General features: G+C 43.0%; 1 protein-coding gene across 6 annotated transcripts in view; it reads right to left on the minus strand.

Annotated features, from left to right (window-relative positions):
• The window catches only part of LOC136366049 (6-phosphofructo-2-kinase/fructose-2,6-bisphosphatase 4), a 51271-nt gene that overhangs the window by 23550 nt on the left and 14966 nt on the right, over positions 1 to 12755 (minus strand). For 3 of the 6 annotated variants that reach the window (XM_066326858.1, XM_066326859.1, XM_066326857.1), the window contains exons 1-2: positions 10032 to 10180; positions 2632 to 2748 (exon numbers count right to left, since the gene is read on the minus strand). In XM_066326858.1, coding sequence (XP_066182955.1) covers positions 2632 to 2748; positions 10032 to 10137 — 223 coding nt within the window. In that variant the 5' untranslated portion in view covers positions 10138 to 10180. Of the gene's footprint in view, positions 1 to 2631; positions 2749 to 3551; positions 3586 to 10031; positions 10181 to 12755 lie in introns of those variants that run through there. The other 3 variants (XM_066326860.1, XM_066326861.1, XM_066326862.1) reach the window with 2 other exon arrangements.

Genomic DNA, 12755 nt, shown 5'->3' on the forward strand with positions numbered 1-12755 from the left:
TTGTCAGACTGCATTTCTGGAAAGAGGAAAAGAGGCTGTAGACACAATTATAAGGTCGTAGTAAAGAAAAAAAGAGAATAAAAGGGCTCAAGAACCAGCTGCTGTATGCAGATCGCTGTTGGGATTGGAAGCAGAGGATAGAGATAATTTTTTTATCCCCGCAAAAGTCAAGTTTTGTTTGAGCTCAGCAGTGTTGATGGAATTTTTCATGACACAGATTATACAACAATCCAGGGGACTCTGTGATGGTTTTAATGAGCACTGGCCACAGTGGCTACATGAAAAGGTGGGTCCTTGCAAAACAAACAGAAGGTGTGAGAAGTTCAGATGGCCAGCGTTGTCAGATAACAGCACTTTAACAACCAGAAATAATTAATTTCATTAGAAGGAACAGTTACTGCCAGAGGGCCATGCACGGCAGAGGAAAAAGTGCTATCTAGTGGGACAATCTTTAGCCTCTACTCTTAGCAGCCCCACCTATAGGAAAGTTTCCCAAAGCTAACTGGTATCACTACCACAACTATTCAAAAAAACTTCCATGGCGTACTATCTCAAAAAAACTGCGTACTATCTCAAAACCACACTGCAACACAATGCTATTCAGACATCTAATTGACCTCATTTCCTTCGAAAAGCACAGACAGAAGTCTTCTGTACTTTTAACCATTTCACATCTAAACAACAGAGGATTTTGGAAGGAAGAAAACACAGAAATGATGACTGAAATGATTCAACCATCAGAAAGCCTGGGCTATTTACCTCCACCTTCTGTTCTTGAACTCTCCAGCTTGCTTAATGTTACATGAAAAGATGGTATTTATCTTTTCTGTGGTTTACATAACCTCATAATTTGAGCCACCTGTCTCAGAGAACAAGAACTCTTGCTAAATTAAGCACACACTAATTTTAAGACATTAAGACCCAAAGGGTAGCAGATGTTAGGGCTACTTGATACTGATCCTGTGTCAGTTCAGTCCTACCAACTGGAAGAATTAGGGAAAATGTCATCTATACCCTCAGCCAGGCAGTGAGGTGTTTTACACTGACTTTGTTAGAAAGGATGACTGAGATTTTCTCAGAAAACCACAGAGACTTTCTGTTTGTATCTTCAGCGACGCGATTTTACTGAAGTCAAAGACAAAATACCCAGCAACCAAAGACAGAAGCTCATATGGCAACTTCATGTTCCACATTTTCATAAAATTAGGCAGCAATGCTCTACCTGCTTTTCATCAAGCACAAGTGTGTTTGTTTTCTGATGTGCAGCTCACGTTAGCCCATGGCATTTTTCCTACAGCTGAGCCAAACCCCACCTACAGTAAAATTAGTATCTGGGATACATTCAACCAAGCACCAGCCAGATGTGGAGAGTATCTTGTTTTTGTTGTCCAAGACTTCTGCTTGTCAAAGTTCACACAATGAAGTGCTCAAACTCAATGACATTTATACATAACACATCTCAAATTTAAGTTACATGTGTATTTAACATACAAGCATTTTGTCACCCTGGATATAGGCTAAACTACTTGGACTGTTATTCTATTTCAGCCTAATGGATAAAACTGAACCCTAAACTAGCTGATGCTTCATCAGAAGGGTTAAACCATGTGAAAACAGTCAAAATCAAGTGATAACTTCAATCCTGTTAACTCTCATATTTAAACAATATAATACATCCTCCATAATGTCTCTTCTAAATAAAGCACATTATACAAGTTCCTAAAAACTTAAGAAAACGCCCACACAAAAAGCTTTACCCTAGAAATCAAAAGGCAGTTTAAATATAGGTAAGTACTTTTCATCTTGACTTCTTGGAGCTACTAGGAAATTCCTGAATAGCCAGCAAAAACTCCACACTTTAGTAAGATCTCATATGTTTGATGTTGTTTAAATGATTAACTAGGCATAAAGCTACTATTACTGCACTGGACACAGAATCACAGCACACCAGAAGTGTCCTGCTCTTCTGCAGAGAGAGAGAAGGAATGGGAGGTGGGTGCTCAGAACTTCAAATGGACTTACTGGGCCCACAAGATACCACAGCAGCCCAGGCAGGTCCTTGGCACAGCCAATCTAAGCCAATTCCTGCCCAGAACACACTGAGAAATCTTTAAGAAAGTGATAATAAGTGGCAACTGTCTGCCTCAGTCCTTGGGCTCTTAGTAATTAGACAAAGAACTGCAAGTCATTCCACAAACACAAAGAAGCAGAGAACTGCAAGTAGCACAAAGTTCACAGAGAAAAAAAAGATGAGGAAGTGGGGAAGTTTAACCCAGAAGTGCTGACTGCTTAACTGCTTGTGAACAACATTCCTTTTCACCCACATAAAGAAAGAAAAAGGAAAAGAAGGAAAAAAAAAAACAAACAAAAAAGGGCAGAGTTTAATGATAAGGGAAAAGGGTTGATTTAGGCACCAGGCAGAACAAAGAGGTAAAGGGACAGTCAACATAATTTGATTAATTAACACTTAAACAGCAATGTGCCTGTGTACGTTACTGCTTAAAAATACATTAACAAAGCAGGAGGACTTTAAGTAGTCAAACTTGGCAACAAAATTACTGGAAATGAGGTTTATAAACCACCTAAGGCTGTGTCCTATCCTTCTGATGTAAACAGAAGTAAATCCATCACCTTTCGTAGGCACTCCAATCCAATTTAAGTAGCGTGTCAGCTTCTTTGAGATGTAGGTTTTTCCTCTTGCTGGAAGACCCACCATGACAATCAGAGTAGGGCAATTGGTCATACATACTGAAACAGAAACACAGGAAACCAGGATTTACCAACAGCATTCCCACAGAGCCAAGGCTGCTGCTGCAGTGGAAAACCCCTCTCTGTGAACTCCCTGGAAGGTGCCCATCCAAGCAGCTCATGCATTGTGCCTCGCTGTTTCTGGGGTTCTACAGCAGGACAGTGAACCTGACTACTTATCTTATGATGGATTTTGGAATGGTGAGTCAGTGGTAGTGCAATGATGGACGTGTGAGGTGTAAACAGGCAGAAAAGAAGAGACCTGTGTATTTACACACAGGAGCAATACCAGAAAAAAGGAAGCCAACCTCTTATGCCCCTGTGTACCTCAGTTCAGTGCCTGCATTGAAAGGAAACAGCAAGGTGTACAGTTTTTAAAACAGTTTTTACATTTTTAAGAAAAGACCTTTGCACTGCTCAAATCTTTTCTTGACTTTGAGCCAAATAAGCATGACAGATGCAGCTTAATACATTATAGTAAGACATGCTACTCATTACTGATTATTTCTCCTTTAAGTATAATTAACACTAAAAATCTTTCTAGAACAGAGCTCATTTTGGCTGTTAGTAAGACACAATTATCCTAGATAATCAAGTACAATATTCTAATATAGATATATGTACACACTCTTAATCAAAGCCAGAGCATTTAATTAAAAAAAACCTCAACACTGTAGGAGGCTGAAGGAATTGTATGTATAATCTGAAAACCTTGAAGCGTTTCCTTTCAAATCACAAGTTTTTGAACATTTTAACTAAGCTAAACTTAGCAAAAAGTTTATCCTTAACAAAACTAAGGATACCTTGTATTAATCTATCACAGCTACAAGGAACTGCCTAAAAAGAAAGAAGATATTAAAGTGATGCAGATACCACCAATAGCTCCCTCCACTCTGTTTTTAAGGGAATTAATTTCTATGCAGTCCACACATGTATCAATTTCCTCAGTGCCTTGACAGAGGAAACATCAATTCAGGCCAAAAGAACAAATCTCAGTGATTAGCTGTAAGGCATAACTGAACTGTTGTACAAAGGACTGTGATTGCTCAAGATTCCCAAACTCCCAACCCACAGAGTCACCTGCATAAATCTGGTGCAGGTAGTTCACATAACAGATCAAAAAAGAACAAGCAGATTAGCAAACATGGATGTGCTGTTTTAAAATGCACATTGAGACACACAAAACAAAAACATTAAAAATACACCACTTTTCATGAGGGAGAGGAAGTAAAATGGTACCCAACCTCAAATCCATGAAACAGTCAACTACTCCCCGTAATTAAAGCTACAGGGAACTAAATGCAAAGCAAAACAGATCCATCCGAGTATGACCAAGTCTCTGGAAGGACAGTGATAAAAGCCTTCAAAGTAAGTTCCACTGTGCAGAAGCCTATAAACAAAAAAGGCAATAATTTCTTTTCCTCTTTGTCATAAGTTCAGGCTGTGAACCCTCTGTCCAAGAGGGTGAAGGAAGTCTCTAGGGAAACAGCAAAGTCTATGGAGTGCCAAGAGCACAGTGCTTATTAAGCTTAACAGCCTTGCTTCCAGCTTTAAGGACAGTACAATAAAACACTGAGATGAAAGAAACCCCTGAGCCCCTAGAAATTTTAAGAGAAGACATTTTTCTCCAAAGCCTGTTCAAAGGTGCTTCACCTGAAACAGCCAGCTCAAGTTTCAAACAATTTTTTGAAACTTCTTACTTCATTATAAGCAATGAAGTAAGAGCTCTAAAAGACAAACCATATCTGTACAGAAAGACTCTGCACACAGCCCCAACACCTCCTGCTCTGCAAGGAACTGTGCTGTAAAAAGCTTTTCAATCCCTTCCAAGCAGAATTTACCAACTTTTTATTTTTAGAACATTCTTTTTTCTTTTTTTTTTTTTTTTATGCTGCTGGTGTCAGGCATACAAACTTCACCTTCTCACAGAACATTTGTCTTTTGGTAGTGCAATGATAAACCTGTACTGGAGTAAAACTAAAGGCTGGGAAGCTGCCATGAAGTGACCTGCAAACCACTTAAATGGTTGCTTCACAGATTATACCAACAGCTAAATTTCTAAATTAAGTCCTACTGCCTGCATGGGTTTGTAACAGATTTTCTAACCGTGCAGCAAACTAGATCAACACAAGTACATTATGCATGAGGGACATTCAGTGTGCTAGTCTGCTACCACCTGCACTTTTACATGTATTTCCTCAAAGAAAGAACAAAACTAGTAAAGCTGCCTTTGTTAGAACCCCATGTGTCCAGTTTAACAGGCACATCTCACCGGTTATTCCAACCACTCTGGTGGGCAACCACAGAGCAGAAACCAAGAGAAATATCCCAATCAAGTAAGTGGCAATCCTATTCTCATTAGGTGCTGACCAAGAGTGCTTTTACTCTATGAAGACAGAGGCCCCTATCTTTGTAAGGAGGAACATCACTGATGCAAATGATCCCAAATACTCTGCTTTTGCAAAAAGGAACAGCCCTGTAACAACACGGCACAGGACATGCTGCTACAACACGTGCCACCCCTTGCCTTTAACCAGAGGATGGCAGCTCAGCCTAGAATTCAGGGCACTAAAAAGATGTTTGGTGTTCTGGATTAGATGGCCACCAGTGGCTGCAGCCTCATACCACCTGCACAGGGGGCACGTAGGGACAAACACACCTGAGCATTGGGAAGTGAAAGCCAAAGGCACCTGTGCTGGCCAAAACAGCCCATTTACAGCTAAACGGCAGGACTCAAAAGCACACAAAGCAGCTACTTCACTACTCCTGCACCTCAGTGTAGCATTCTCAACACACAAACACTCAGCACAGCAGACTTTATTCTGTACCTTATGATCCTGTGCAATTAACAAGGCTATTTTGTTCATCAGCTGAATAAAAAACTTAAGACCATAAGAGAATGCAAAGTTCTGAGGATGTATCAAACACTCCAATGAAATTAATAACCTTTCACTTTATTGAAACCACAGCTTTCTCAGCAGAATACTGCCAATGCTCATTGCAAGCAGGAAGCACTAGTCATCCCCACTAAGGTATTTTCAACATCAGTGTCTCATAGCTTACATTTTCCCTTGAAGAAATGTAAGCAAGTTTGACACTAGGAAGTAGGCTGACAAAAACAGCCAAACATACCACAAGTTCCATATATGTATTTCCTGGTTTCCCAGTGGTACAGTGTTCACTCTCCCTTTTCACAGCACCTCATCATCCTTCAATTTATATTTAAAAAATTTTCTGGTGCCAGTTACAGGTGTGCGAGCCAAGGCAGACTCCTAAGGCCAGCTTTCTCTTCACCCCTTACCACTGGATTGTCTGGTTTATCTCCAGAAATATCTCTACAAGATCTAGTCTCCAGAAAACAAACTCATTTTTCACTATTGCTTTGCATATATAACTCATAAGGGTTTCTGACAGCTCCAACCTGTAAATGTAACATCAACACCGTTTTTGTTAGAGGAACACAAGCACTTAGAACAGTAAAACAAAACTTACAGGTTGTACACCATCATTTGCTAGAGATGTTCTAAGACTTTAGTCAGTTTTTTTCTTTAAAACAGATGCTTGTCATATATACATTTAAGAGTGCATGTTGACAAACATCATTGGCAAAGAGAGGGAACATGGAAAAAACACATCCAAAATTCCAATCAGTGAGGGAAAACAGCCAAGTGATGAAGTGCTGCAATGGAAGCAAAGCCATTATCCCACTTTAATATTTCTTAAACATTAGAACAACACGGCAAGTTGCAACTTGAGAGTAAAATTGTGACTGCCTACCCTCCTAAAGTTTAAGACTTAAGAGTCAAGGAAAAAGAAATTACATGTTTATTTCTTGATTCTTAAACTATTGTGAAATAGCGCAAGTGCAAAGGAAGGTTATGAAACCAAACTGGGACATGGCACAATCTGGATCAGCTGTGCTGCAATTCATCAGCCCTCAAAACTCTCATGGATCTTGTGAAACTAGAGTCAAGAGTTGATATTTTCCAGGTTCACTTACTACCAAATAAATTATCAGTTGTCCTTTCCTTTGACCCAGAATTAGATTATGTTTTTTCCTTATATGCGTAAAGGACGGATGTTTTTTGTCTCAAGCTGTTACTGTTAGAGATCTGAAGTTTACAAAGTGTTCTTGCAGTTTCTATAGCCTTCAATTCAAGGCCTGTTCTCTAAAAATCCTGTACTATTTAAAGGCTCTTACACAAATATCTCTGACTTTAAGCCAACACAACCACCCTTCCAAATAAGGTTAGCCCTACATATTTTATCCATCACATATCCAAGTTAACTACTGCTAATCCATCATATCCTTTTGATCAGTGATGACAACCAGTCTCCCTTCTTTTCATTCCATGAGGATGAGTTCCCCATCCTGCTGTTCTTCCTGAAAAGCATCTGCTCCTACACCTGAAGAAGTCCATTATCTTCTAATCTGTCTCTCCTCTTCTTGTCCAAACCATCAGTTTTTAACATCACCATGGTACAAGGGATTCAGAATTCACATTTGTCCCAAGGCCAGCCTTGCGCTGTTCCAAGCTGCTCTGTCATTCACTTTCTCAGGGTCACCTTTTGCTTCCTACAGCTTTGATACCAAAAGAAACGTTCCCCTCACACATCCTGCTCCTCAGGCACCATCCTCACCTCATTCGGTCTCCTATTTTCAGTTCCTAGGATTAGGAAAAAAATAAATCCACACAAGCAGCATGTGCTCAAAGAGTAGAATTCTTTAGAACAGAGATAGTAATTCGATACTTTTTTTTTTTGGATGTACATTTCTACTGCTGTACCAACAGCAAATGACCATTATAAGAATGACCAAACTCCAGCAGCTGTAGGGAAACAAAGAATTTAACTGTAGTGGGGGGAGAATGTTTAACCACAGGAAGTTCACTATTTATCTCTCACTATAAACATCCTCTGCTGGCCTCCCCAAACAACTTTCACTAGGGCCTGCTTGGCTATTTGTTTTTTATGTCCACGCTTACAGCTCGTGTTTACTGCTTGATTCAAAGGTTAAAGCAGTCTGAACATCCAATGCCAGGAGCAGCTTTAATTCAACCTATTCACAGACAAAACTTTTCACAAGTGACCACAAAAGGCAAGCCACAGCTATTAATAACAATATGCACTTCCAGGGCCTTCAGGTGTGACTTTGGAAGGTCATCAGAGCAGTTAATTTGGCTGCACCAGTGCCACCAGCTGTAAAAGCTGCCTGCTCAGTAGGCTGTACACGGACACAACTCCTCCTCGAAGACCTTGTACCGCACAGACCAAAAGAACTGGCTCTTCAAAGCCCTGTGACAGCTAAACCCTGGCACAGCTCAACAGATTTCTTCTTCCCCAGACAACTGTAGTTGCTACAACTTTTAGAAAATCAGACTATGAATGCTAACACAGGGAAGTCCTTTTGTAGACAAATCCACCGAGTCCTCAACTGGAAGAGTGTACAATTCTGCTCATCCATCTTCTAGAATGATAAAGACTACAGCTAGTGCAGATAAAGGTCAGCAGCACGAAGGAGAAAACAAAAATCCCAACCAAAGGAGACTGAAAGAGTTCATCTTGTTTAGCCAAGAAACTCAGAACAGAGAGTGACTAACTTCAGTTTTCTCGCTGCAAAGGTACACATGAGGACAAGAAAACCACTTCCACCTTGAGACAGTACTTTTGGAACAGTAACATCTGACAGAGTTACCTGTAGCACCAAAGAACTGGAACTGGTCAACGCAACATAGCTCCAAATCACCCATCTGGGCAGTCCACCCTGAGCTGCCACAGCACGGCTCATAGCACCCCACAGGTCACAGTGTCTCACCAGAACACAGGGCAAGGCAAGGGACGTGGAAATCTTAGGGAAAAGGAGTCTGCAACACCCTTGCATGGGAAAAATAATGAAGTGGTCTCAGTTTGCTGTAATCAGATAGATGGTTTTATCGAGGAAGAGTAACTTCATTTCCTTTGCAGGCTGTTTGTAATTCTTACGTATCACAAATGACTGCAGATTTCTTACGTGTAGCACTGCAAAAGGATTAAAATAATAAAAGGCAATCTCTTTTCCTAGAAAAAGTGGTTTTTTCATTTATAAGGGGTCTCAGGCATTAAACTTATAGAGTCCTACAAAAAACCATAGAGGCATGTGAAATATTTTTTAATTTATAGACAAGTGAAGCTAAATAATTCTGCCAAGAAGACAGTGTACATTGTCAAATGACACATTACTCATATGCAATTTTATTCATGGGTTTGGGGAACTTTTTTGTAAAACAATATCTGTGTCAGAGCTATAACAGATATTACTCTGTTTGGAAAAGAGACACCAAATTAAAGCTAAAACGAAGCAGTCTTCTTAGCACGTTTATAAAGCACTTAAGCACATTTTTTGAGCCTCTTCCTATTTCAGCATTCCTCTCAACCTACTATGGTTCAGACGCTGCAGTAATTCAGTTCTCACATAAACACACTCCGGCCTGATTGCCCAGCACACAACAAGAGAGTTAGGGGAGCTTTGGGTTTGTTTTTTTTCTTGGAAGGGGGGGAGGGGTTTGGTTTTCTTTTTTAGCAAGGGCTGGACCAAAGCAAGAGCAGAGAGAGCCAAGGCTGCAGCCCATGGACTCCTGCCACACCGGCAGAGCCTCAGCTCTGTCAGCACAGCCTCTTTGCATGACAAATACAAACAATTCTACACGACAAAGCCCCTTTTGTCTGCAAAACTGCCGTGTACCGGACCTCAGTTACTTAAGAGGGGAAAATGAATTTAAGAAGGGGGAAAAAACAACCTGTGAGGCAAAGTTTGTTAATGAACTACGGTCTACCAACGCGACAGCCAAAGTCTCAGGAGGCTGACGACTTGGTTGGCTGCACCTCAAAATATGGGAAGTCATTAACTCACAGAACAGATGGGCTGATACAGCATTGGCCTTAAAGCGGAAAAAAAAAATAAAGAAGAACACAAAAAAAAAACCCCATAAAGAAGAACACAAGAACCAAAAACAAGAACACAGTGACATTTTTAGGCCCCTCTCCAAGACAAATATACTGCATACAAACGCTCCCCGACACCAAGAGCGTCCAATAAATAAAAAAACCCCAAACAAACCCGCAAAACACCAACAAAAGCAACCAGGAAAACACATTCAATTCCAGCTGAGCTGCCCTGCCATCCGCCGCGCACAGAGCCAGCAGCTTGGGGGCTCGCCCCTCCGCAGGGGACCGCGCCCGCCGCCCCCAAGAGCCGCGCTCGGCTGCGGCCCCTCGCCCCCCGCCTGCGCCCCGGGGCCGCTCACCGCCGCGCTGCGCGCTGTGCCCCGCGGGCAGCCCGTTGTCGTAGGGCTCCCACGTCTTCTGCAGCGGGTTCTGCGTGAGCTCCCGCGCCGCCCCTGCCGCCGCCATCCTCGGCCGCTCCCGGCTCCCACCGCAGCGGCGGCGGGCGGGGCGCGCCGGGGCCGCCCCGGGGCAGGGCCGGCGGGGGAAGCCGCAGCCCCGCCGTGCCCCAGGCCCGGGGAAGCCGCCCCGGGGCAGGGCCGGCGGGGGAAGCCGCAGCCCCGCCGTGCCCCAGGCCCGGGGAAGCCGCCCCGGGGCAGGGCCGGCGGGGGAAGCCGCAGCCCCGCCGTGCCCCAGGCCCGGGGAAGCCGCAGCCCCGCCGTGCCCCAGGCCCGGGGAAGCCGCCCCGGGGCCGCGCAGACCCCCGCGGGACGGGACCGGGCCCGCCAAGGGTCGTGCTGCCGGCAGGTGACTCCGCTCCGCGCTGGGGCTGCTCTGGCTGCAGGAACACCACGCTGCCTCTGAAAAGCCTTCTTTCTTTTTTTTAACCAACCCAAAACCTCAATGTAGAACGCCCAAGGAGAGCGCGGTGTGTTTTTAAGCCGTGCATTGAGCGGTACGTTTTTCCGATTAAACTTCTCTTTTGGCCTGAAGGCTAAATTAATAGCGATGCCGAAAATCAAAAATAAACCATAGGTTTCCTACATTCTATTTAGCTCCCCCACCGAAAAAAAAAAAGCTGTTAACAACAGAGAGGCAGGGAAGCTGCAGTGGGAGCAATGGTTTGACTAAACGTGACACCCAGCTGTCGCCTTTCCACATCACCTTTATAGCTTATAGCTTAGGGAAACCCACTTCATTAACTGGCCTGAGCAAAGCCCTAATAAAGCTCAATATTTCACATATATACACATATATGTGTACCTACATATATATATACAAATATAGAGAGTAAATTTTACAGAAAATAAATGCAACACAAAAACAGTAGTGAAATGCAATACGCACTTTCATTATTAATCACTCCACTGTTATGACACTGGCCTAAATACAAGTGAAGGCCAGTATGTACTTTCTTTTTTAATACTAACCAGACTCTGATCACCTGAGGATTATCTTTAGTTTTTCTGTTCTTTTACAAGCTAAAATGTATCTTTCTAAACAACAAAAAATCAGTGCTCAGAGACATTTGTTAAGACACCATTGTGAAAGTCAGTACTGCTTTTCCAGAACCACGTTTGCTTGACCTAGTTTTCCCTCTGTTCCAAGTTACTTCCTTCTCCCCAAGACCGATTACAGTTTTCCACAGTAGGTATCCTACACTATACTTTTACCCAAGATTTTCTTCCAGATTTTGTTTTGGGTCGACAGCTGACTTGGGGTGGGGCAGAGGGGCTACAGGAGTTACATTGGAGGGTCAGAAACACAGCAAAGAGAGGGAGGTTATGAATGCTTAAAAGCTTCTTGGTTTCTTCTGTCAGCTGTGTGTTTACTTCCAAGAGTTGCCCAAAGAGGTGTGAGCAGGAACAGCTCAATCTCTGTCCCAGGTTTATTCCAGAAGTCTGTCCCCTGTGCACACACAGAATGTTGCAACATACAGATGACAGACTCCAGGGTAGAGTCCAGCACCAGGATGTCCCCACCTCGGCCTCCTGTGACCACGGCCAGGCCAGCACCAAGATGCTCCAGCTTTCCTAACAATGCCTCCAGTAAAGCCAGGAGAGCCCCCAACAGATGTAATGGTAACAGCAACAAGAGATTAATAGGAATGCAATTTTATAAACAGCATTTCTCAGGTTTGTTTTACACACATTAGGTAGAAAACTTATTAAATCCTTCCAGTCTCTAGAAACAAAGTTTGTACTTACTTTCTGCAAATCCACACTCTGCAAAAGCACTGGAAGTCCGATCACACACCTGCCTCAAGCCAAGAACACTGAACTGATGTTGTTCATATGAGAACAGCATTTTCCAGGAGTCAGTGGGGTGAATGACTACGTTTCTCAATCTCATCCTCAGAGTAACAGGCACAGGGCCAGTTAATCAATTCCTTTCTGCTCAGGCGGATTCAAACCAGTGGCACCTGCACAAAACTTCAGTTAAGGGTTTGTCCAGGTGTCCATAATAACATTAGGGGTTTTCAGAGACACCTGCTAGCCTTTGCTTCTGTGAGGCAAAGAGTTCAGCTTGTTTGACAACAAGCTTATGTGATTATGTCGTAACCAAGGGTTAGTTGTTTTGTGGCTTGTTTTTAAACCTTAGCGCAGTAATGAGCTATTTTACCAAGGACACAAAGAAAGCAAATACAGAAATATTGTGCTGCTCCTGAGGTCTCATTTCAAAACATGGCTCACAAGGGCACTACATTCCCTTCCTGGGAGAAGACAGAACAAGTGTTGCTCGTTAGATTCCCAACAAATGACAGATCACCTTTTGCACAGTATCATTGTCATCAGCTGCTGTCTTAATGCAAAGGCTGGAGGAGCAGAGCTGATGGCTGCAGGTGAAGAGCTTTGTTTGCTACAGAGAAACCATGAACAAGCCTTTGCGCCTGGGAAGACTTTTACACAAAGCATCTGCTCTCAGGGCCGTGGTGAGCAGAGATCTTGCCTGAGAAACCACCTCTCTCCAGAGGCAAAACATCAAGGGGAAGGGCAGTGTTGGAAAATGAGCTGCAGCATGGAAGTAACGTGCCTGAGCCAAGTGACAGTTACACCCATTCTCTGGAAACAACTGACTGACAGGAC

Source organism: Sylvia atricapilla, chromosome 11 (genome assembly GCF_009819655.1).
Source record: "Sylvia atricapilla isolate bSylAtr1 chromosome 11, bSylAtr1.pri, whole genome shotgun sequence".
In the NCBI taxonomy this organism is placed as follows: domain Eukaryota; kingdom Metazoa; phylum Chordata; class Aves; order Passeriformes; family Sylviidae; genus Sylvia; species Sylvia atricapilla.